The sequence below is a fragment of the Hyla sarda genome, chromosome 11 (assembly GCF_029499605.1).
Source record: "Hyla sarda isolate aHylSar1 chromosome 11, aHylSar1.hap1, whole genome shotgun sequence".
Lineage (NCBI taxonomy): Eukaryota > Metazoa > Chordata > Amphibia > Anura > Hylidae > Hyla > Hyla sarda.
In genome coordinates this window covers 38,110,163-38,130,063 of record NC_079199.1, presented here as the reverse complement: position 1 = coordinate 38,130,063, position 19,901 = coordinate 38,110,163, and the positions used below count along the sequence as shown (strand labels likewise).

Sequence of the window (19,901 nt, the reverse complement as noted above, 5' to 3'; positions counted from 1 at the left end):
TGGCAGGTGTGGCTGCAGCCGGGACAACTGCTGTATATCAGAAGTCCTTGCTTTTCAGAGATGTTCATAGCCTTTAAACCCATAGTTGTTCCTTTGGCTGGATGTCTTAGCCCATAATTTTGTCAGATCCTAGGCCTACCAGGCCTGTTCAACCCACTTGCCAACAGTATAACTGACCTTTAATTAGGCCTCTTAAAGGGAACATGTCACATTAAACATGCAGTCCAATCTGCAGGCATCATGTTATAGAGCAGGAAGAGGTGAACAGATTGATATATAACAAGTTATTCTGGAAGTTTTCCCACAAAACTATATATCATCTGCTCAGCTCTATAAAATGCTAATTGCAGGTTGGATTGTATTTTCCATGTGATAGGTTCCCTTTAAAGCATACAGCCTTTTCAGGTAACTTGAAGTGTGCGTTCATAAATAGCACTATTTCTGAAACTAAATAACTTGTATGTGGCACTTTTCACCAGATTTATACTCTGTAGGCTCCATCTCTATTGTTAACTTGTCCCTGAGATGGTGGATGGAGACTAGCTGCTATCATGTCTCCTATACACGGCACACACACACACACACACACGTCCTACTCCCCTACATAGACCCTCACTTCACACTGCAGCCCTATCTATGACCTGATGGAGCAGCATGGTGGCTCAGTGGTTGGCACTGATGCCATGCAGCACTGGGGTCCTGGGTTCAAATCTCACCAAGGACAACATCTGTAAACAGTTTGTATGTTCTCTCTGTGTTTGTGTGGGGTTTCTCCAGGTTTCCTTCAAAACTTGCTGATAGATTTAGATTGTAAGCCCCAATGGGCACAGGGACCTGTTTGATTGTACATCACTGTGTGCACTATATAAATAAAGAGTTATGATTATACTTCAGTGCGCTGATCTGTCCTATCTCTTATAATTGAGGTTTAGCAGTTTTTGCATAGTGAATTATGCATTTGGAAGCAGGGAGGGTACGTAGAGTAGACTGATACATGGAGAAAGATGTATTCTTCTCTGATAAGATATAATATTAAAGGGGTACTCCGGTGCTAAGACATCTTATCCCCTATCCAAAGGATAGGGGATAAGATGCCTGATCGTGGGAGTCCTGCCGCTGGGGACCCCAGTGATCTTGCACGCAGCACCCCGTTATAATCAGTCCCCGGAATATGTTCGCTCCGGGTCTGATTACTGACAATCACGGGAGCCGGAAGCATTGTGATGTCACGGCCTTGCCCCCGTGTGATGTCACGCTCCGCCCCCTCAATGCAAGCCTATGGGAGGGGGTGTAACAGCTCCGGGGACTGATTATAACGGGGTGCTGCGTGCAAGATCACAGAGGTCCCCAGTGGCGGGACCCCCACGATCAGGCATCTTATCCCCTATCCTTTGGATAGGGGATAAGATGTCTTAGCGCCGGAGTCCCCCTTTAAGCTTTTTGCACTTGTATGCGCTATTGCTTCATGGAAAGTTTGATGAACATGGAGTGCCCATTTAATGCATTTCAGATGGTTTTTGATGGTTTCAACGTTTGTGAAAATAAAGCAAACTGAAGGCCTTCCATAAAAAAAGAACTTTATTGTGTTATTTACACGTAGGTGTATAAATGTAAACATTATGCCTTTAACTTAGAATTATTTGCAGATAAGTACTGTGATATTACATTACAATTTGTGAAATAATTTAAATTATATTCACAGAATATACATTCACGTGCATTCAAATGATGATGGTTTTAAGACAGTGGTATAGACACTGTGCCGTTTGCCCTGCTCCTGCTCCTGGTGTAGACCCCGGTATCTGCCACATCCTCTGCATGTTCCTCCGTCTTCTTCTCTTTTAGGCTGTTGATGAATCGCAGGGTAATCTCGTCCCATTCTTCAGGGAGAAGCATAAGCAGGAACCCAATACAGATGATAATAGTCGCCCCCAGTCTTACAACACTAAAGATCACTTCATGCTTGAGCAGGTCAATGACTGAAAAGAAGACAAGATGTGAAAAGAAAGTTCTCAGTAAAATGAGAGGATGTGTAGTAAAAGAAACGAGTAATATACAACACAACTACTGTGCAGAGTTATACACTATAAAGGGGGAGCCTTTACCCAGTTAGTTAAAGAAAAACGGTCATCCTGTTCACACAGGAGACCGATTGGTTCCTGAAATGGACAGAGGTGTCAGCAGAAAGCGCTGTATTCAGATAGAAAGGAAATTCAAAAAGAAAAGAACTTCCTGTGGATCATAACAGCAGCTAATATGTACTGGAAGGATTAAGATTTTTTTTTAAAAAAAGTAATTTACAAATCTGTTTAACTTTCTGGCACCAGTTGATTTGAAAAAAAAAAAAATGTTTTCCAGTGGAGTACCCCTTTAAGTATAGTATATCTATATTTATGTTGTGTATATTTATATTAACACAACAGTTCAGATACTATTCTGATCTCACAGCCTTTGAAAAACACAGACAACGTATTTGGCAAATGTAAGATGTAGCATCTTTTCAACATATCCTCATCAAGTGTTACTTTTAAATGTTCACTTATTTGGAATACAGAAACTGTAGACTGTAATAAAAATATACCGTATTTATCAGCGTATAACACACACTTTTTAGGCTAAAATTTTTAGCCTAAAGTCTACCTGCGTGTTATACACCTATAAGCCGCTGCAGTTCAATGATTTAAAGCGGGTGCTTTAAATCAATGAACTGCAGCGGCTTTGCAGGTGCAGAGACCTGCCGTCGCTGCCGGCTTCTCTCCCCCTGCCTGTCCTGGGGTCTAGAGCCCTGCTGCCGGCCCTTCTCTCCCCCTGGCAATAGGCGCCGCTGCCCGTTCTCTCCCCCTGGCTATCGGTGCCGCTGCCCCATTGCCGGCGCCGATAGCCAGGGGGAGAGAAGCGGCGCCGGCAATGGGGCAGCGGCGCCGACAGACAGGGGGAGAGAAGGGGCAGCGGGACCCATTGCCGGCGCCGCTGCCCCGTTGCCTCCCCCATCCCCGGTTGTATAATTACCTGTTGCCGGGGTCGGGTCCGCGCTGCTTCAGGCCTCCGGTGTGCATCCCCTGCATCGTTGCTATGCGCTGCGAGACGCAATGACATCACTCGTCATTGCGCAGTGTCGTGCAGTGCATAGCAACGACGCAGGGGACGCACACCAGAGGCCTGAACAGCCCGGACCCTACCCCGGCAACAGGTAATTATACAACCAGGGATGGGGGAGGCAACGGGGCAGCGGTGCCGGCAATGGGTGCCACAGCCCCTTCTCTCCCCCTGGCTATCGTTGCCGGCAATGGGGCGCTGGCACCGATAGTCAGGGGGAGAGAACGGGCAGCGGCGCAGATAGCCAGCGGGAGACAAGCGGCGGCAGCCGGTAAAAAAAGGGGGAGAGAAGCCGGCAGCGACGGCCTCTCTCCCCCTGCCTTTCCTGGGGGCTTCTGCGGGGTCAGAAACAGTGTATCGGGGAATACGCATGCACGCACACGCACCCTTTTTACCAAGGATATTTGGGTAAAAAAAATGTTTTACCCAAATATCCTTGGTAAAATGAGGGTGCGTGTTATAGGCCAGTGCGTGGTATACCCCGATAAATACGGTAAGTTGTTATGGGGAAAAAACATGTTAAACAGGACCTGTACGCTTTTACGAAAGTATGCCTTAGTAAAAATTATATTCCACCATGAAACAACAATTCTAAAGCATCTGTATGGTTCTTCTGTTATTCCTCCTACAAATTTATAAAATAGAAGAAAATTGACAACTGGGTATTAACAGTAGGGGGTATGTTTCTTTTACGCTAAGGGTACATTCACACGGACGGATTGGCAGGGTATTTTATGTTGCGGATCCGGCGACGTTGGACCCCTACATTGTGCCTACATTGTGATACTATGAGCAGACATGCTGCGTATGCGCAATGTACATACACACATCGCGGCCACTCCTTCTGCTCCCTGAGCTAGGCTGACAGTGGCTGCGATGTGTGTGAGTATACTGTGCATGGCAATCCGCACATCGCAGCTTGTCTACATGCAGCGGCGGATTGCCGCTATGAGGAGGCACAGATTGAGGAACAATGTAGGATCCATCAGCGGCGGATCCGCAGCGTAAAATAAGCTGTAGATCCGTCAATGTGAACGTACCCTAAGGCTGGGCTCACACATAGTATTTTGGTTAGTAATTTTAAGTCAGGACTAGATCCAGAACACAGAAAAAGATACATTATATCTTATCCTACTCCTGATTTTGCCTTAAAATACTGGCAGTATCAGGGAAACGTCTCTTTGCCAAGGAGAATGGTAACACCCAGTTGTCAATTTATTCATACATTTCTAGGAGAAACAACAGAGCAACAGCACACTGCAACATTCCAAGATAAGAGGTTCATTCACGCCACGTTTTGTGCCTCTGTGGCACAGATCCAGTGGAAAAAGCTTAAACCGCCTGCCATGTATCTATACAGGAAGCGGGCCAGACTTTATTCAGTCCACATAGTGACTCAGTTCGGGTCATTTTCTGACTGTATCTGACCTTTGGCTGGGACTGAAAATCGTAGTCTGCCGCAGTTTTCAGTCTGGGCCAAAAGTTGAATATGGTTGGAAAATGACACGAACTGAGTCACTAGGTGACTCTGTTCTGGTCATTGGATTGAATGGAGTCTGGCCTGCTACCGGTATAGATATGTTGGCAGGCTGTATTGAGCGTCTTCCGCTGGACCCGTGCCACAGAGACACAAAACATGTTGTAAATGCACCCTTACATCCTCCATTGTTATTTCATTGTGAATACAAGTATTTACTAACACAAGAGCAGAGCTGCCTTTACAACCTATTCTAAGTCCCAGTCCTGAGGTAGGATCCTGAATTTTGGAATTTTAAATTTATTTTATTTTATCAATAAAGTGGTCCCTGCCGAAGGATCTGTGATTGCACACTCCTGTTTCCATCCAATTCTTGGTACAAGCATCCGCAGCGCCTGGGTTTATAAGTCTTATTCCTCATTAGACGTTGCACGACAGACTCTCCAGGAGTTGGCGGATGCTTTAGTCCAGGTCTGGGAGGACATCCCTCAGGAGACCACCGCATCAGGAGCATGCCCAGGCATTGTAGGGAGGTCATACGGGCACATGGAGGCCACACACACTACTGAGCCTCATTCTGACTTGTTTTAAGGACATTACATAAGTTGGATCAGCCTGTAGTGTGGTTTTCTACTTTGATTTTGAGTGTGACTCCATATCCAGACCTCCATGGGTTGATACATTTGATTTCCATTGATAATTTTTGTGTGATTTTGTTGTCAGCACATTCAACCATGTAAAGAAAAATATTTTATACGATTAGTTCATTCATTCAGATCTAGGATGTGTTCTCTTAGTGTTCCCTTTTTTGAGCAGTGTAATAGGTTGTTGTTACCTGGCAAGTTTTTATATATTTTTTTCCTATTTTACATTTATATACTTTTTTTATATGTATACAATTTTTCATTAGTATTATCACTTACAGCATCTGACGTAAGTGAGTCCACCCCACACATTTTTGTAAATACTTTATGATATCTTTTCATGAAGAAATGCCCCTCTGTTACAATATAAAGTAGTGAGTGCACAGCCTGTATGATAGTGTTTAATGTTGTGTCCCCTCAAAATAATTCAACACACAAACATTAATCAATAGATAGAGAATAGCAGGCGGCACTCCAGGTACTTGTGCAATAAAACTTGTGCCTTGAGAAAGCATTCTAGTGGACGTGAAACTGTTGGTTTGTTCCTCTCTGCTATAACCTGCTAATCGAGCAAATAAAGAAGCGGTTTTATTGCACAAGTACCTGGAGTGCCGCCTGCTATTATCTATCTATTGATACTGCTTTATGGACTGTGTCTATTTGAGGCAGGCACCGGCAGTGCTACCGTGGATGGGTGGTCTCGGATGATCCTGGACTCAAGTGTGTATATGACTGGCTGGAAAGGTGCATGCAGTAAATATTCTCTCTACGTTTTATACACAGACATTAATGTCTAAACCTTGGCTACAAAAGTGAGGATACCCCTAAATGGAAAATGGATTAGCCATTTTTCCAAGGTGTCATGTGACTCGTTACTGTTACAAGAGCTCAGGTGTGAATAGGGAGAAGGTGTCCTAAATTTGGTGTTATCGCTCTCAGACTCTCTCTACTACTGGTCAGTGGAAGTTCAACATGGCCCCTCTTGGCTCTGAAAATGAAAATGTTGCTCTACATAAAGAATGCCCAGGATATAAGAAGATTGCCAAGATCCTGAAACTAAGGTGCAGCACAGTGATCATACAATGGTTTCACAGTACAGTTCAATTCAAAATAGGCCTCGCCATGATGAACCAAAGAAGCTGAGTGCACATGCTCAGTGTCATATCCTGAGGTTGTTTTGGGGAAAGATATATTAGTGCTGCTTGCATTGCTGCAAAAGTTGAAGGGGTCAGGGGTCAGAATGTCAGTGCTCAGGCTATAACTGCACACTGCATCAAATTTGTGTGCATGGCTGTTGTCCCAGAAGGAAGCCTCTTTTAAAGAGCAGAAGAAAGACTGCAAACAGTTTGCTAAAGACAAGCCGACTAAGGACATGGATTACTGGAAGTCCTGTGGCCTGATAAGACCAAGATAAACTTATTTGGTTCAAATGGGGTCAAGCATGTGTAGTGGCAACCAGATGATGAGTACAAAGACGAGTGTCTTTCCTACAATCAAGTATAGTGGTGGTAGTGTCATGGTCTGGGCCTGCATGAGTGCTGCTGGCACTGGGGAGCTACAGTTCATAGAGGGAACCAAGAATGCCAACATGTACTGTGGCATACTGAAGCAAAATATGATCCCTCCCTTCAGAGAATGGGCCGCAGGGCAGTATTCCAACATGATAATCACCCCAAAAACCTGCAAATGTGAGGGCTATACTATACTAGATACTGAATACTTATCAGAGATACTGAATACACTAATTCATTTAAAATATTCTGTACTTTATTATTATTTCTATAGAGAATAACATAATATACATCTACTGTGATTCATTGTCTATTAAAGTGTATCTGTTATCAACAAAAACTTTTTTCAATGTAGATAATACCATTATATGTATATTTGTAATATACATTGGTTTAAATTTATTTTTTATTTTTGTCCCTGCAGCTATTGCATGTGTGTCTCTATGAGAAGTCCAAATACAGGAAGTGAGGGTGGACAAGCAGGGATCTGTGTACTGAGGACAAGCAGGGCTCTGTACACTGAGGACAAGCAGGGCTCTGTACACTGAGGAAACGCAGGACTCTGTGCAGTGAGGACAAGCAGGGCTCTGTACACTGAGGACAAGCAGGGCTCTGTACACTGAGGACAAGCAGGACTCTTTGCAGTTAGGACAAGCAGGGCTCTGTACACTGAGGACAAGCAGGGCTCTGTACACTGAGGACAAGCAGGGTTCTGTGCACTGAGGACAAGCAGGGCTCTGTGCAGTGAGGACAAGCAGGGTTCTGTGCACTGAGGACAAGCAGGGCTCTGTGCAGTGAGGACAAGCAGGGCTCTGTGCAGTGAGGACAAGCAGGGCTCTGTACACTGAGGACAAGCAGGGCTCTGTGCAGTGAGGACAAACAGGGCACTGTACACTGAGGACAAGCGGGGCTCTGTACACTGAGGACAAGCAGGGCTCTGTACACTGAGGACAAGCGGGGCTCTGTACACTGAGGAAAAGCGGGGCTCTGTACACTGAGGACAAGCGGGGCTCTGTACACAGAGGACAAGCAGGGCTCTGTGCAGTGAGGCTCTGTGACATGCTATGGGCTCACACATGAGGATGATTGAAAATCCAGGAGCCTGCACAGAGCCCTGCTTGTCCTGTCCTTACTTCCTGTATTTGGACTCCTCACAGGCAATAGCTGCAGGGACAGCAGTTTTTCACCCATAAATATACACATGTTTTAACCAATGTATATTACAAATGTACATTAAATTGTATTATCTACATTATATAAAAAGTTTTTGTTTACAACAGGTACACTTTAAGGTATACCTGGTAGACTGTATTCCGTTTTTTGTTATGATAACACCAGACACAGCTCTTGGCCAAATTGCCGCTGTTTGTTTAAAAAAGCAAGACTTTTTTTTTCTAATCTTATGGCGCTTTTTAAGATGCTCCAGTGACATAAATAGATACAGTGGAATTAATAATGCAGGGTAAGTAGTGGAAATTCATAGGAAAACTACCATACATCTTTGTGTGTAAAAAAATAAGAATTCACCACATAGTTCCATGACCACATAAGTAGACCACAGGTCAAATACAAGGGTACAGAACTCTGAGGTCAATTCTAATATGATAATTTATAGCAGGGGGTATGCTATTATAACACACACCTCAGCTGCTGCAGAACTAAGACACACTGTAGCTGCTGAAGAAACTTTATTCAATAGAGTGGAAACAATACACATGGTCAATCAGTGGTGGGCGTAGAAGAAGGAACATCCACCAAAAGTATATGAAAAAAAGACATATGTCGATCCATTTAAACCTATTACCCAGTAGTATTGATCCAGGAGAAGGCAAGAAACCCCATGAGGGGGAAGCCAATTTTCCTCTAAGGGAGATTCAGTATAATTTGGATTGTAAATAGGATCAAGCATCACCCTTTGCGGACACCATTCCTGTAGAATTGCTGTGAGGTAAGTGACACTCCAAAAACATACTAAAGGTGTGTTCACAAGAGCAGATTTACATTCAAACTCGCAGTGAGTTTCCCGTTGTGAGATTGAATGGGGATGGGCTTCCAATAGATACCAAGTGGTGGTCGGCACTTCTGCATGTGGTGGTGCATGTGGATGAATTAGCACATAGTAGAAAAGAAGGTCCCGGCACTCACCAATCTGCAAGCAAATAGTAGTTTGATTGCATATCCTTGTAGAACAGTACGTGTTTCGACATCAAGCCTTCCTCTGCTGCACAGCATAGGAAGACTTGATGCCAAAAACGTGTCCTGTTCTACAAGGATATGCAATAAAACTACTATTTGCTTGCAGATTGGTGAGTGCCGGGACCTTCTTTTTTTTTTTTTTTACTATGGGCTTCCAATAGAGTCTAAGATACATTTTTCACAGCAGAAATCTGCTGTCAAAAAGTTGCTGCGGACAGCCCGCGGAGAACCTGTCCCCATTCAAGCTTGCAGCGGGGAATGCACTGTGAGTTTAAAAGTTACCGTATTTATCGGCGTATAACACGCACTTTTTAGGCTAAAATTTTTAGCCTAAAGTCTACCTGCGTGTTATATGCCGATAAGCCGCTGCAGTTCAATGATTTAAAGCGGGCGCTTTAAATCAATGAACTGCAGCGGCTTTGCAGTTGCAGAGACAGCCGTCCAGAGACGACGTCATTGCGCCGTGCAGCGCATAGCAACGACGCAGGGGACGCACACCGGAGGCCTGAAGAAGTGCGGACCCGAACCCGGCAACAGGTAATTATGCAACCGGGGATGGGGGGAGGCAACGGGGCACCGGCGCCGGCAATGGGTGCCGCTGCCCCTTCTCTCCCCCTGGCTATCGGCGCCACTGCCCCATTGCCGGCGCCGCTTCTCTCCCCCTGGCTATTTTCAGGGGGATAAAATGGGCAGCAGCGCCGATAGCCAGCGGGAGAGAAGCGGCGGCAGCAGGGCTCTAGACCCCAGGAAAGGCAGGAGGAGAGAAGCGGGCAGCGACGGCCTCTCTCTCCCTGCCTTTCCTGGGGGTGTATCGGGGTATACGCATGCACACACACGCACCCTCATTTTACCATGGATATTTGGGTAAAAAACTTTTTTTTACCCAAATATCCTTTGTAAAATGAGGATGCGTGTTATAGGCCGGTGCGTGGTATACCCCGATAAATACGGTAATCCACAAATTTTTTTATTTTCTTTTTTTGCAAAACACATCCTAAAATCTTTGTTCGTTTCAAATTTGCCCAAAAAAATAATAATTCTGCGGCAGATGTTAGCTGGAAGTCGGTAGAAAAATATGAGTTGCCAAACCCACTTGGCTTTTTTCATTCTTCATTGTTGTTTTTTTGGCTCAGTGGCAGTTTTCTAAAATCTAGACTATGGCTTTTTTTCATAGGCCTCTATGAGAGGAAAAAAATACACCAAGAAAAATACAATGCGTTTTTTTTCTCCCCGTTTTCTTCTCTACTCTTAATAATTTTTATATCTGTGAAAAACAGCCAAACAGTCAAAAAAGCTATTTCACTCAAATTAAAAAACCCCAGCTGAATTGCCAGAAAAAAATGCCAAAATGCTGGAAAAAACATTGGCAGTTGTGGGGGCGTTTTGTGGCATTTATTCATGTAAAAAAAAAAAAAAAAGAAAACACCACAAGCAAATTAAAGGGGTACTCTAGGAATTTTTTTTTATTTGACTATGCTACAGGGGCTTTAAAATTAGTGTAGTTCATAATATAGTGTCTGTACCTGTGTGTGACGGTTTTCTCACAATTCTTCTGTGATTTTCACTCCAATATTTATTTTTAACAGCATACAAAATGACTGTTGACTGATTTTTCCCAGGTTGCAATGCGGCCGAGACCTGACTCACTAGTCAGCTGATGACAGGGAGCCTGTCTGCTTCAATGGGTGGAGCGATCGCTTGGTGGGAGAGAGATCAATCTTCAACTAATGCAACAGCTGTTGGCACCCTTATTGAAAACCACAGGTCTTTTGAATGGATGCAGTTCATTTATGTTTCAATGGGTGGGGTGGCTGATGTGTGGAAGGGAGGAAAATTGAATTGTGGGATTTGTAGGCAAAGAAGAAAACTTAAAAAGGAAATACTAGTTCACAAAAATCTAGCCACAGTGTTATGGTAATCTGACAACATAGCCATTTAGCCCCAAGACAAGCGCAGATCCTTCCTAAGCATGTCCATTACTGCCTGGCAGGTACGTACTAAAATCACCTTATGGTGGATAACCTCTTTAAATTTTAAGCCCCAAAAGGCACGGCAACAAATGTGAGTGATGATCTATGTACAATGATGCATAATATGTCAGAACTATGTAAATGACTAAAGTATTGTAAATTATATTCAACACCTATAAGGACATTGTGAATGATCTAAAATGTTATTTAGCACTTACCTGCATTACCTGGAACACTGAGGACAGTGCCAATTGAAATTAGTATGGGATATGTCAAGACGACCCCAACATTTACTAAGATGTTGAAAACTGTAAAAAAAAGGAATTTGAAAAAGACAAAAATGCATTTACAAATCTCACTGTGATAAATCTTTTATACAATGCAGAATAGCTGTTTAGTACATCCTACATATTCAATGACAATTACAACCTATCAGACTACAAAGCGTTTATTGAAGGATCCAGCAACACAGTTTGTTGTAGTCTGTTACCAGGGCGCTATCCGATGCCCTTTCTCATGGTTGATAGGGCATCAGAAACACCAATGAGCACTTCAGAATAGATAGAAACACTGACCAGTGAGACCATCGCAGAGTACTCGTTAACCACTTTAGTGTCTGCATCCCTGGTGGTTTAGGGAAGTTAAGGTGATAATGTCAGTATCCCTGGTGGCCTAGGGCAGAGAAAGGGTTAATGTCTGCATCCATGGTGGTCTAGGGCAGAAAAAAGGTTAATGTCTGCATCCCTGGTGGTCTAAGGCAGTGAATAGTTATTGTGTAATTTTATGTCTGATACTTCTCTTTGTTTGTACCCCATAATTGTAAGCGCTGCGGAATCTGTAGGCGCTATATAAATAAATAAATAAAGGGTTAGTTGCACTATCCTTTGTAGCCTATGGCATAGAATGGGTTAACGCCTGCATCCCTGTTGGTCTAGGGCAGAAAAAAGGGTTAATTATGCATACCTAGTGTCCAGTGGATTACTCTCCCTTCCAGGACCAGAAAAGCTGAGACATCCCCCCCTTTCACACACAGACTGTTATCCATGCATCCCTTTTTTCCCACAGACTGCTATACATGCCCCTCTCTTGTTAGGCTGGGTTCACACTACGTTTTGTCCCATACGGGAGCGCATACGGCAGGGGGGAGCTAAAATCTCGCGCTCCCGTATGTGACCGTATGCGCTCCTGTATGTCATTCATTTCAATGAGCCGACCGGAGTGAAACGTTCGGTCCGGTCGGCTCATTTTTGCGCCGTATGCGCTTTTACAACCGGACCTAAAACCGTGGTCAACCACGGTTTTAGGTCCGGTTGTAAAAGCGCATACGGCGCAAAAATGAGCCGACCGGACCGAACGTTTCACTCCGGTTGGCTCATTGAAATGAATGACATACAGGAGCGCATACGGTCACATACGGGAGCGCGAAATTTTAGCTCCCCCCTGCCGTATGCGCTCCCGTATGGGACAAAACGTAGTGTGAACCCAGCCTTACACAGACTGCTCTTCATTGTCCCCCTGTGTTGTCCACAGACAATGGCTATGGCTGTCACTCACAAGGATTGCTACCCATGCCCACCTCTCACACGCTGTTGCCATGATCCCCCATCTATCTCACAGACTGCTTACCCCCATGTCCCCTCTGAAATTTCCCAGCCGGAAATTTCAGAGGAAATGAATGCAGCCTTACTGGGTTCACATCACGTTTTTGCCATACTGTTTTCAATCCGTTTTTCTGAAGAAAACCGTATGGCAAAAAAACGGATGGAACAGTATGGGAAAGAGTAAACCGTATGCGTTTTTAAACAGTATACTGTTTTTAAAAGTCAATACAGTTCCGTCAGTTTTTATAGAAAAACAAAACCATACGTTTTTGAAAATTTTGTCCATTTTTAATGGGAGGGGTCTTGGGTGGGGACTTTAGGATTCAAATGCGCATGTGCAAAGTAAAAACGTATACGTTTTTCCCGTATGGAACCGTATACGTGTGTGTTTCCCATTGACGTCCATGTTAAAAAAAACGTATGCGATTGCAGTACGGTTTTTAAACCGGAGTCAAAACCATGGTTGACCACGATTTTGTCTCCGGTTTAAAAACCGTACTGCAACCGCATATACGTTTTTTCCCCACCCAAGACCCCTTCCATAAAAAATGAACAAACGTACGGGGTTTTTTTCTATAAAAACTGACGGAACTGTATGCACTTTTAAAAACAGTATACTGTTTAAAAACGCATACGGTTTACTTTTTCCCATACTGTTCCATCCGTTTTTTCCCCATACGGTTTTCTTTAGAAAAACGGATTGAAAACAGTATGGCAAAAATGTAGTGTGAACCCAGCCTTATACAGGTTACTCCCCATACCCCTATTTCATAGACTGCTCAACCTGGCCCCCTTTTAAACAGACTGGTTCATGGCCCCCCCAGACTTCTCTCCATGGCCCCCTATTGTCACGATGCCGGCTGGCAGGTAGTGGATCCTCTGTGCCAGAGAGGGATTGGCGTGGACCGTGCTAGTGGATCGGTTCTAAGCCACTACTGGTTTTCACCAGAGCCCGCCGCAAAGCGGGATGGTCTTGCTGCGGCGGTAGTGACCAGGTCGTATCCACTAGCAACGGCTCAACCTCTCTGGCTGCTGAAGATAGGCGCGGTACAAGGGAGTAGACAGAAGCAAGGTCGGACGTAGCAGAAGGTCGGGGCAGGCAGCAAGGATCGTAGTCAGGGGCAACGGCAGGAGGTCTGGAACACAGGCTAGGAACACACAAGGAACGCTTTCACTGGCACAATGGCAACAAGATCCGGCAAGGAAGTGCAGGGGAAGTGAGGTGATATAGGGAAGTGCACAGGTGAAGACACTAATTGGAATCACTGCGCCAATCAGCGGCGCAGTGGCCCTCTAAATCGCAAAGACCCGGCGCGCGCGCGCCCTAGGGAGCGGGGCCGCGCGCGCCGGGACAGGACCGAGGGAGAGCGAGTCAGGTACGGGAGCCGGGGTGCGCATTGCGAGCGGGCGCTACCCGCATCGCGAATCGCATCCCGGCTGGCAGCGGAATCGCAGCGCCCCGGGTCAGTGGATCTGACCGGAGCGCTGCAGCGGGGAGAGTGAAGCGAGCGCTCCGGGGAGGAGCGGGGACCCGGAGCGCTCGGCGTAACAGTACCCCCCCCCTTGGGTCTCCCCCTCTTCTTAGAGCCTGAGAACCTGAGGAGCAGACTTTTGTCTAGGATGTTGTCCTCAGGTTCCCAGGATCTCTCTTCAGGACCACAACCCTCCCAGTCCACTAAAAAAAAAGTTTTCCCTCTGACCTTTTTGGAAGCTAAGATCTCTTTGACAGAGAAGATGTCCGAGGAGCCGGAAACAGGAGTGGGAGGAACAGATTTGGGAGAAAAACGGTTGAGGATGAGTGGTTTGAGAAGAGAGACGTGAAAGGCATTAGGGATACGAAGAGAAGGAGGAAGAAGAAGTTTATAAGAGACAGGATTAATTTGAAACAAAATTTTGAAAGGACCAAGATAGCGTGGTCCCAACTTGTAGCTAGGGACACGGAAGCGGACATATTTAGCGGAGAGCCATACCTTGTCTCCAGGGGAAAAAACGGGAGGAGCTCTTCTTTTCTTATCCGCGAACTTCTTCATGCGTGATGAAGCCTGTAAGAGAGAATTTTGGGTCTCTCTCCATATGATGGAAAGGTCACGAGAAATTTCATCCACAGCGGGCAGACCAGAGGGCAAGGGGGTAGGGAGGGGGGGAAGAGGGTGACGGCCGTACACCACGAAAAATGGGGATTTGGAGGAAGATTCAGAGACCCTGAAGTTATACGAGAATTCGGCCCATGGAAGGAGATCTGCCCAGTCATCCTGGCGGGAGGAAACAAAATGTCGCAAATAATCACCCAAGATCTGGTTAATTCTTTCTACTTGTCCATTGGACTGGGGATGATATGCAGAAGAAAAATTTAATTTAATCTTGAGTTGTTTACAGAGAGCCCTCCAGAATTTAGACACGAATTGGACGCCTCTATCCGAGACAATCTGCGTAGGCAACCCGTGAAGACGAAAAATGTGTACAAAAAATTGTTTAGCCAACTGAGGCGCAGAAGGAAGACCAGGAAGAGGGATGAAATGTGCCATTTTGGAGAATCGATCAACGACCACCCAAATAACAGTGTTGCCACGGGAAGGGGGTAAATCAGTAATAAAATCCATACCAATCAGAGACCAAGGCTGTTCGGGGACAGGCAGGGGATGAAGAAAACCAGCGGGCTTCTGGCGAGGAGTCTTATCCCGGGCACAGATAGTGCAGGCTCGCACAAAGTCCACAACATCCGTCTCCAGAGTCGGCCACCAATAGAAGCGGGAGATGAGTTGCACAGATTTCTTGATGCCCGCATGACCTGCGAGATGGGAGGAGTGACCCCATTTGAGGATTCCGAGGCGTCGGCGTGGAGAAACAAAGGTCTTTCCTGGAGGAGTTTGCCTGATGGAGGCAGGAGAAGTGGAGATCAGGCAGTCAGGTGGAATGATGTGTTGCGGAGAGAGTTCAACTTCTGAGGCATCCGAGGAACGAGAGAGAGCATCGGCCCTAATGTTCTTATCGGCAGGACGAAAGTGAATCTCAAAATTAAATCGGGCAAAGAACAGAGACCACCGGGCCTGGCGAGGATTCAGCCGTTGGGCAGACTGGAGGTAGGAGAGGTTCTTGTGGTCGGTGTAGATAATAACAGGAAAACTTGATCCCTCCAGCAGATGCCTCCATTCCTCAAGTGCTAATTTAATGGCTAGAAGCTCTCGATCCCCGATGGAGTAGTTCCTCTCCGCTGGAGAGAAGGTCCTAGAGAAAAAACCACAAGTGACAGCATGCCCGGAAGAATTTTTTTGTAGAAGAACAGCTCCAGCTCCCACTGAGGAGGCATCAACCTCCAATAGGAAGGGTTTGGAAGGGTCAGGTCTGGAGAGCACGGGAGCCGAAGAAAAGGCAGACTTGAGTCGTTTAAAGGCGTCTTCTGCTTGAGGAGGCCAAGACTTGGGATCAGCATTTTTTTTGGTTAAAGCCACGATAGGAGCCACAACGGTAGAAAAATGTGGAATAAATTGCCTGTAATAATTGGCGAACCCCAAAAAGCGTTGGATAGCACGGAGTCCGGAGGGGCGTGGCCAATCTAAGACGGCAGAGAGTTTGACTGGATCCATCTGTAGTCCCTGGCCAGAGACCAAATATCCTAGAAAAGGAAGAGATTGGCATTCAAACAGACATTTCTCAATTTTGGCATAGAGTTGATTGTCACGAAGTCTCTGAAGAACCATACGGACATGCTGGCGGTGTTCTTCTAGATTGGCAGAAAAAATTAGGATATCGTCCAGATATACAACAACACAGGAGTATAACAGATCACGAAAAATTTCATTAACAAAGTCTTGGAAGACGGCAGGGGCGTTGCACAGGCCAAAGGGCATGACCAGATACTCAAAGTGTCCATCTCTGGTGTTAAATGCCGTTTTCCACTCATCCCCCTCTCTGATGCGGATGAGGTTATAGGCGCCTCTTAAGTCCAATTTAGTAAAGATGTGGGCACCTTGGAGGCGATCAAAGAGTTCAGAGATGAGGGGTAAGGGGTAGCGGTTCTTAACCGTGATTTTATTAAGACCGCGGTAGTCAATGCAAGGACGTAGGGAGCCATCTTTTTTGGACACAAAGAAAAATCCGGCTCCGGCAGGAGAGGAGGATTTACGGATAAAGCCCTTTTTTAGATTCTCCTGGACGTATTCAGACATGGCAAGAGTCTCTGGGGCAGAGAGAGGATAAATTCTGCCCCGGGGTGGAGTAGTGCCGGGAGGAGGTCGATAGGACAATCATAAGGCCTGTGAGGAGGTAGAGTCTCAGCTTGTTTTTTGCAGAAAACATCCGCGAAGTCCATATAGGCCTTAGGGAGACCGGTTACTGGAGGAACCACAGAGTTACGGCAAGGGTTACTGGGAACCGGTTTTAGACAGTTCTTGGAACAAGAGGACCCCCAACTCTTGATCTCCCCAGTGGACCAATCCAGGGTAGGGGAATGAAGTTGAAGCCAGGGAAGTCCAAGGAGAATTTCCGAGGTGCAATTGGGGAGGACCAAAAGTTCAATCCTCTCGTGATGAGATCCGATGCTCATAAGAAGGGGCTCCGTGCGGAAACGTATGGTACAGTCCAATCTTTCATTGTTTACACAATTGATGTAAAGGGGTCTGGCGAGACTGGTCACTGGGATGTTGAACCTGTTGACGAGAGAGGCCAAAATAAAATTTCCTGCAGATCCAGAGTCCAAGAAGGCCACAGTAGAGAAGGAGAAGGCAGAGGCAGACATCCGCACAGGCACAGTAAGACGTGGAGAAGCAGAGTAGACATCAAGGACTGTCTCACCTTTGTGCGGAGTCAGCGTACGTCTTTCCAGGCGGGGAGGACGGATAGGACAATCCCTCAGGAAGTGTTCGGTACTAGCACAGTACAGGCAGAGGTTCTCCATACGGCGTCGTGTCCTCTCTTGAGGTGTCAGGCGAGACCGGTCGACCTGCATAGCCTCCACGGCGGGAGGCACAGGAACAGATTGCAGGGGACCAGAGGAGAGAGGAGCCGAGGAGAAGAAACGCCTCGTGCGAACAGAGTCCATATCTTGGCGGAGTTCCTGACGCCTTTCGGAAAAACGCATGTCAATGCGAGTGGCTAGGTGAATAAGTTCATGTAGATTAGCAGGAATTTCTCGTGCGGCCAGAACATCTTTAATGTTGCTGGATAGGCCTTTTTTAAAGGTCGCGCAGAGGGCCTCATTATTCCAGGATAATTCTGAAGCAAGAGTACGGAATTGTACGGCATACTCGCCAACGGAAGAATTACCCTGGACCAGGTTCAACAGGGCAGTCTCAGCAGAAGAGGCTCGGGCAGGTTCCTCAAAGACACTTCGGATTTCCGAGAAGAAGGAGTGTACAGAGGCAGTGACGGGGTCATTGCGGTCCCAGAGCGGTGTGGCCCAAGACAGGGCTTTTCCAGACAGAAGGCTGACTACGAAAGCCACCTTAGACCTTTCAGTGGGAAACAGGTCCGACATCATCTCCAGATGCAGGGAACATTGGGAAAGAAAGCCACGGCAAAACTTAGAGTCCCCATCAAATTTATCCGGCAAGGATAGGCGTAGACCAGGAGCGGCCACTCGCTGCGGAGGAGGTGCAGGAGCCGGTGGAGGAGATGACTGCTGAAGCTGTGGTAGTAACTGCTGTAGCATAACGGTCAGTTGAGACAGCTGTTGGCCTTGTTGCGCTATCTGTTGTGACTGCTGGGCGACCACCGTGGTAAGGTCAGCGACAACTGGCAGAGGAACTTCAGCGGGATCCATGGCCGGATCTACTGTCACGATGCCGGCTGGCAGGTAGTGGATCCTCTGTGCCAGAGAGGGATTGGCGTGGACCGTGCTAGTGGATCGGTTCTAAGCCACTACTGGTTTTCACCAGAGCCCGCCGCAAAGCGGGATGGTCTTGCTGCGGCGGTAGTGACCAGGTCGTATCCACTAGCAACGGCTCAACCTCTCTGGCTGCTGAAGATAGGCGCGGTACAAGGGAGTAGACAGAAGCAAGGTCGGACGTAGCAGAAGGTCGGGGCAGGCAGCAAGGATCGTAGTCAGGGGCAACGGCAGGAGGTCTGGAACACAGGCTAGGAACACACAAGGAACGCTTTCACTGGCACAATGGCAACAAGATCCGGCAAGGAAGTGCAGGGGAAGTGAGGTGATATAGGGAAGTGCACAGGTGAAGACACTAATTGGAATCACTGCGCCAATCAGCGGCGCAGTGGCCCTTTAAATCGCAAAGACCCGGCGCGCGCGCGCCCTAGGGAGCGGGGCCGCGCGCGCCGGGACAGGACCGAGGGAGAGCGAGTCAGGTACGGGAGCCGGGGTGCGCATCGCGAGCGGGCGCTACCCGCATCGCGAATCGCATCCCGGCTGGCAGCGGAATCGCAGCGCCCCGGGTCAGTGGATCTGACCGGAGCGCTGCAGCGGGGAGAGTGAAGCGAGCGCTCCGGGGAGGAGCGGGGACCCGGAGCGCTCGGCGTAACACCTATGTTACACTAAATGCTGCCAATTTACTCCCCTACAGGAAAACTTCCCATCCCCCTTCTTCCACATAATGCTTCTATGATCTACCATCTCTTTTACAGACTGATTCCTTGGCCCCTATCCCTCTCAGAAAGATTTCTCCTCATGCCCTCATTTCTCTCATACATCTCTATGGCAGAGCCGGAGATTGCCGAAGGCAGCACTTCGGCTCTGCCATAGAGTTGTATTGATGGGGCGTGTCGGCCGCCGCTTCGTGCGGAGGTCGACACGCCCCCTTCCCGCGGGCTGTCGGGGCTCCATACAGGAGATCGCAGGGGGCCCCAGCGGTCGGACCCCCCGCGATCTCAAACTTATCCCCTATCCTTAGGATAGGGGATAAGTTGTTCACTACTGGGTTCAGCACTGGACTACTCCTTTAACCTCCGATCTCCACCGACCCTTTTTCATGGTCCTGTGTAGTAGCCGCTTCCTGTTTCTGACCCAATACTAATACTAATAAAAATAAGCAGGCTCTTTGAGCCATCTTCTACTGAGCCATCAGATGTCAGATAAACAAGAATTCTGGACACAGAAAGTTGCCTTTTCATGAAACTAAGGCCGGGTTCACAGGATGAAACTGCAGGGTGGTAATATGCTGTACTGTCAAGATCTGTGCATCAAAACTCTATGTGGTTTACCATAAATGAATATGATTTTGCAGCAAGTAGAAGTAAATGTGGTTTTTATGTGTGTCAATACATAGTAGTAGTAAGAAGACCTGAGCCCCTGCCTTTTTGATGCCTTCTCCTTTAACAATAGTGCATAAGGTGCCCTTAAGACACAGATAAAGTAAAACTCTAGTGGAGCAGAGACCCATCAGTTCCATGCTTCCCCAAACAGAGATACAGATTCCTTTGCTGCTCCTCTGTAACAAAATTAATCAAAGGGGATA

At 46.8% G+C, this 19,901-nt stretch overlaps 1 protein-coding gene across 4 annotated transcripts in view; it reads right to left on the bottom strand.

Moving 5' to 3' along the window:
• Nucleotides 1–1,566: 1,566 nt before the first annotated feature.
• The window catches only part of SLC35F4 (solute carrier family 35 member F4), a 276,300-nt gene continuing 257,965 nt past the window's right edge, over nt 1,567–19,901 (bottom strand). For all 4 annotated transcript variants that reach the window (XM_056545540.1, XM_056545542.1, XM_056545541.1 and 1 more), the window contains 2 exons: nt 11,113–11,202; nt 1,567–1,979 (listed from right to left, as the gene is read on the bottom strand). In XM_056545540.1, coding sequence (XP_056401515.1) covers nt 1,738–1,979; nt 11,113–11,202 — 332 coding nt within the window. In that variant the 3' untranslated portion in view covers nt 1,567–1,737. The remainder of the gene's footprint in view (nt 1,980–11,112; nt 11,203–19,901) is intronic.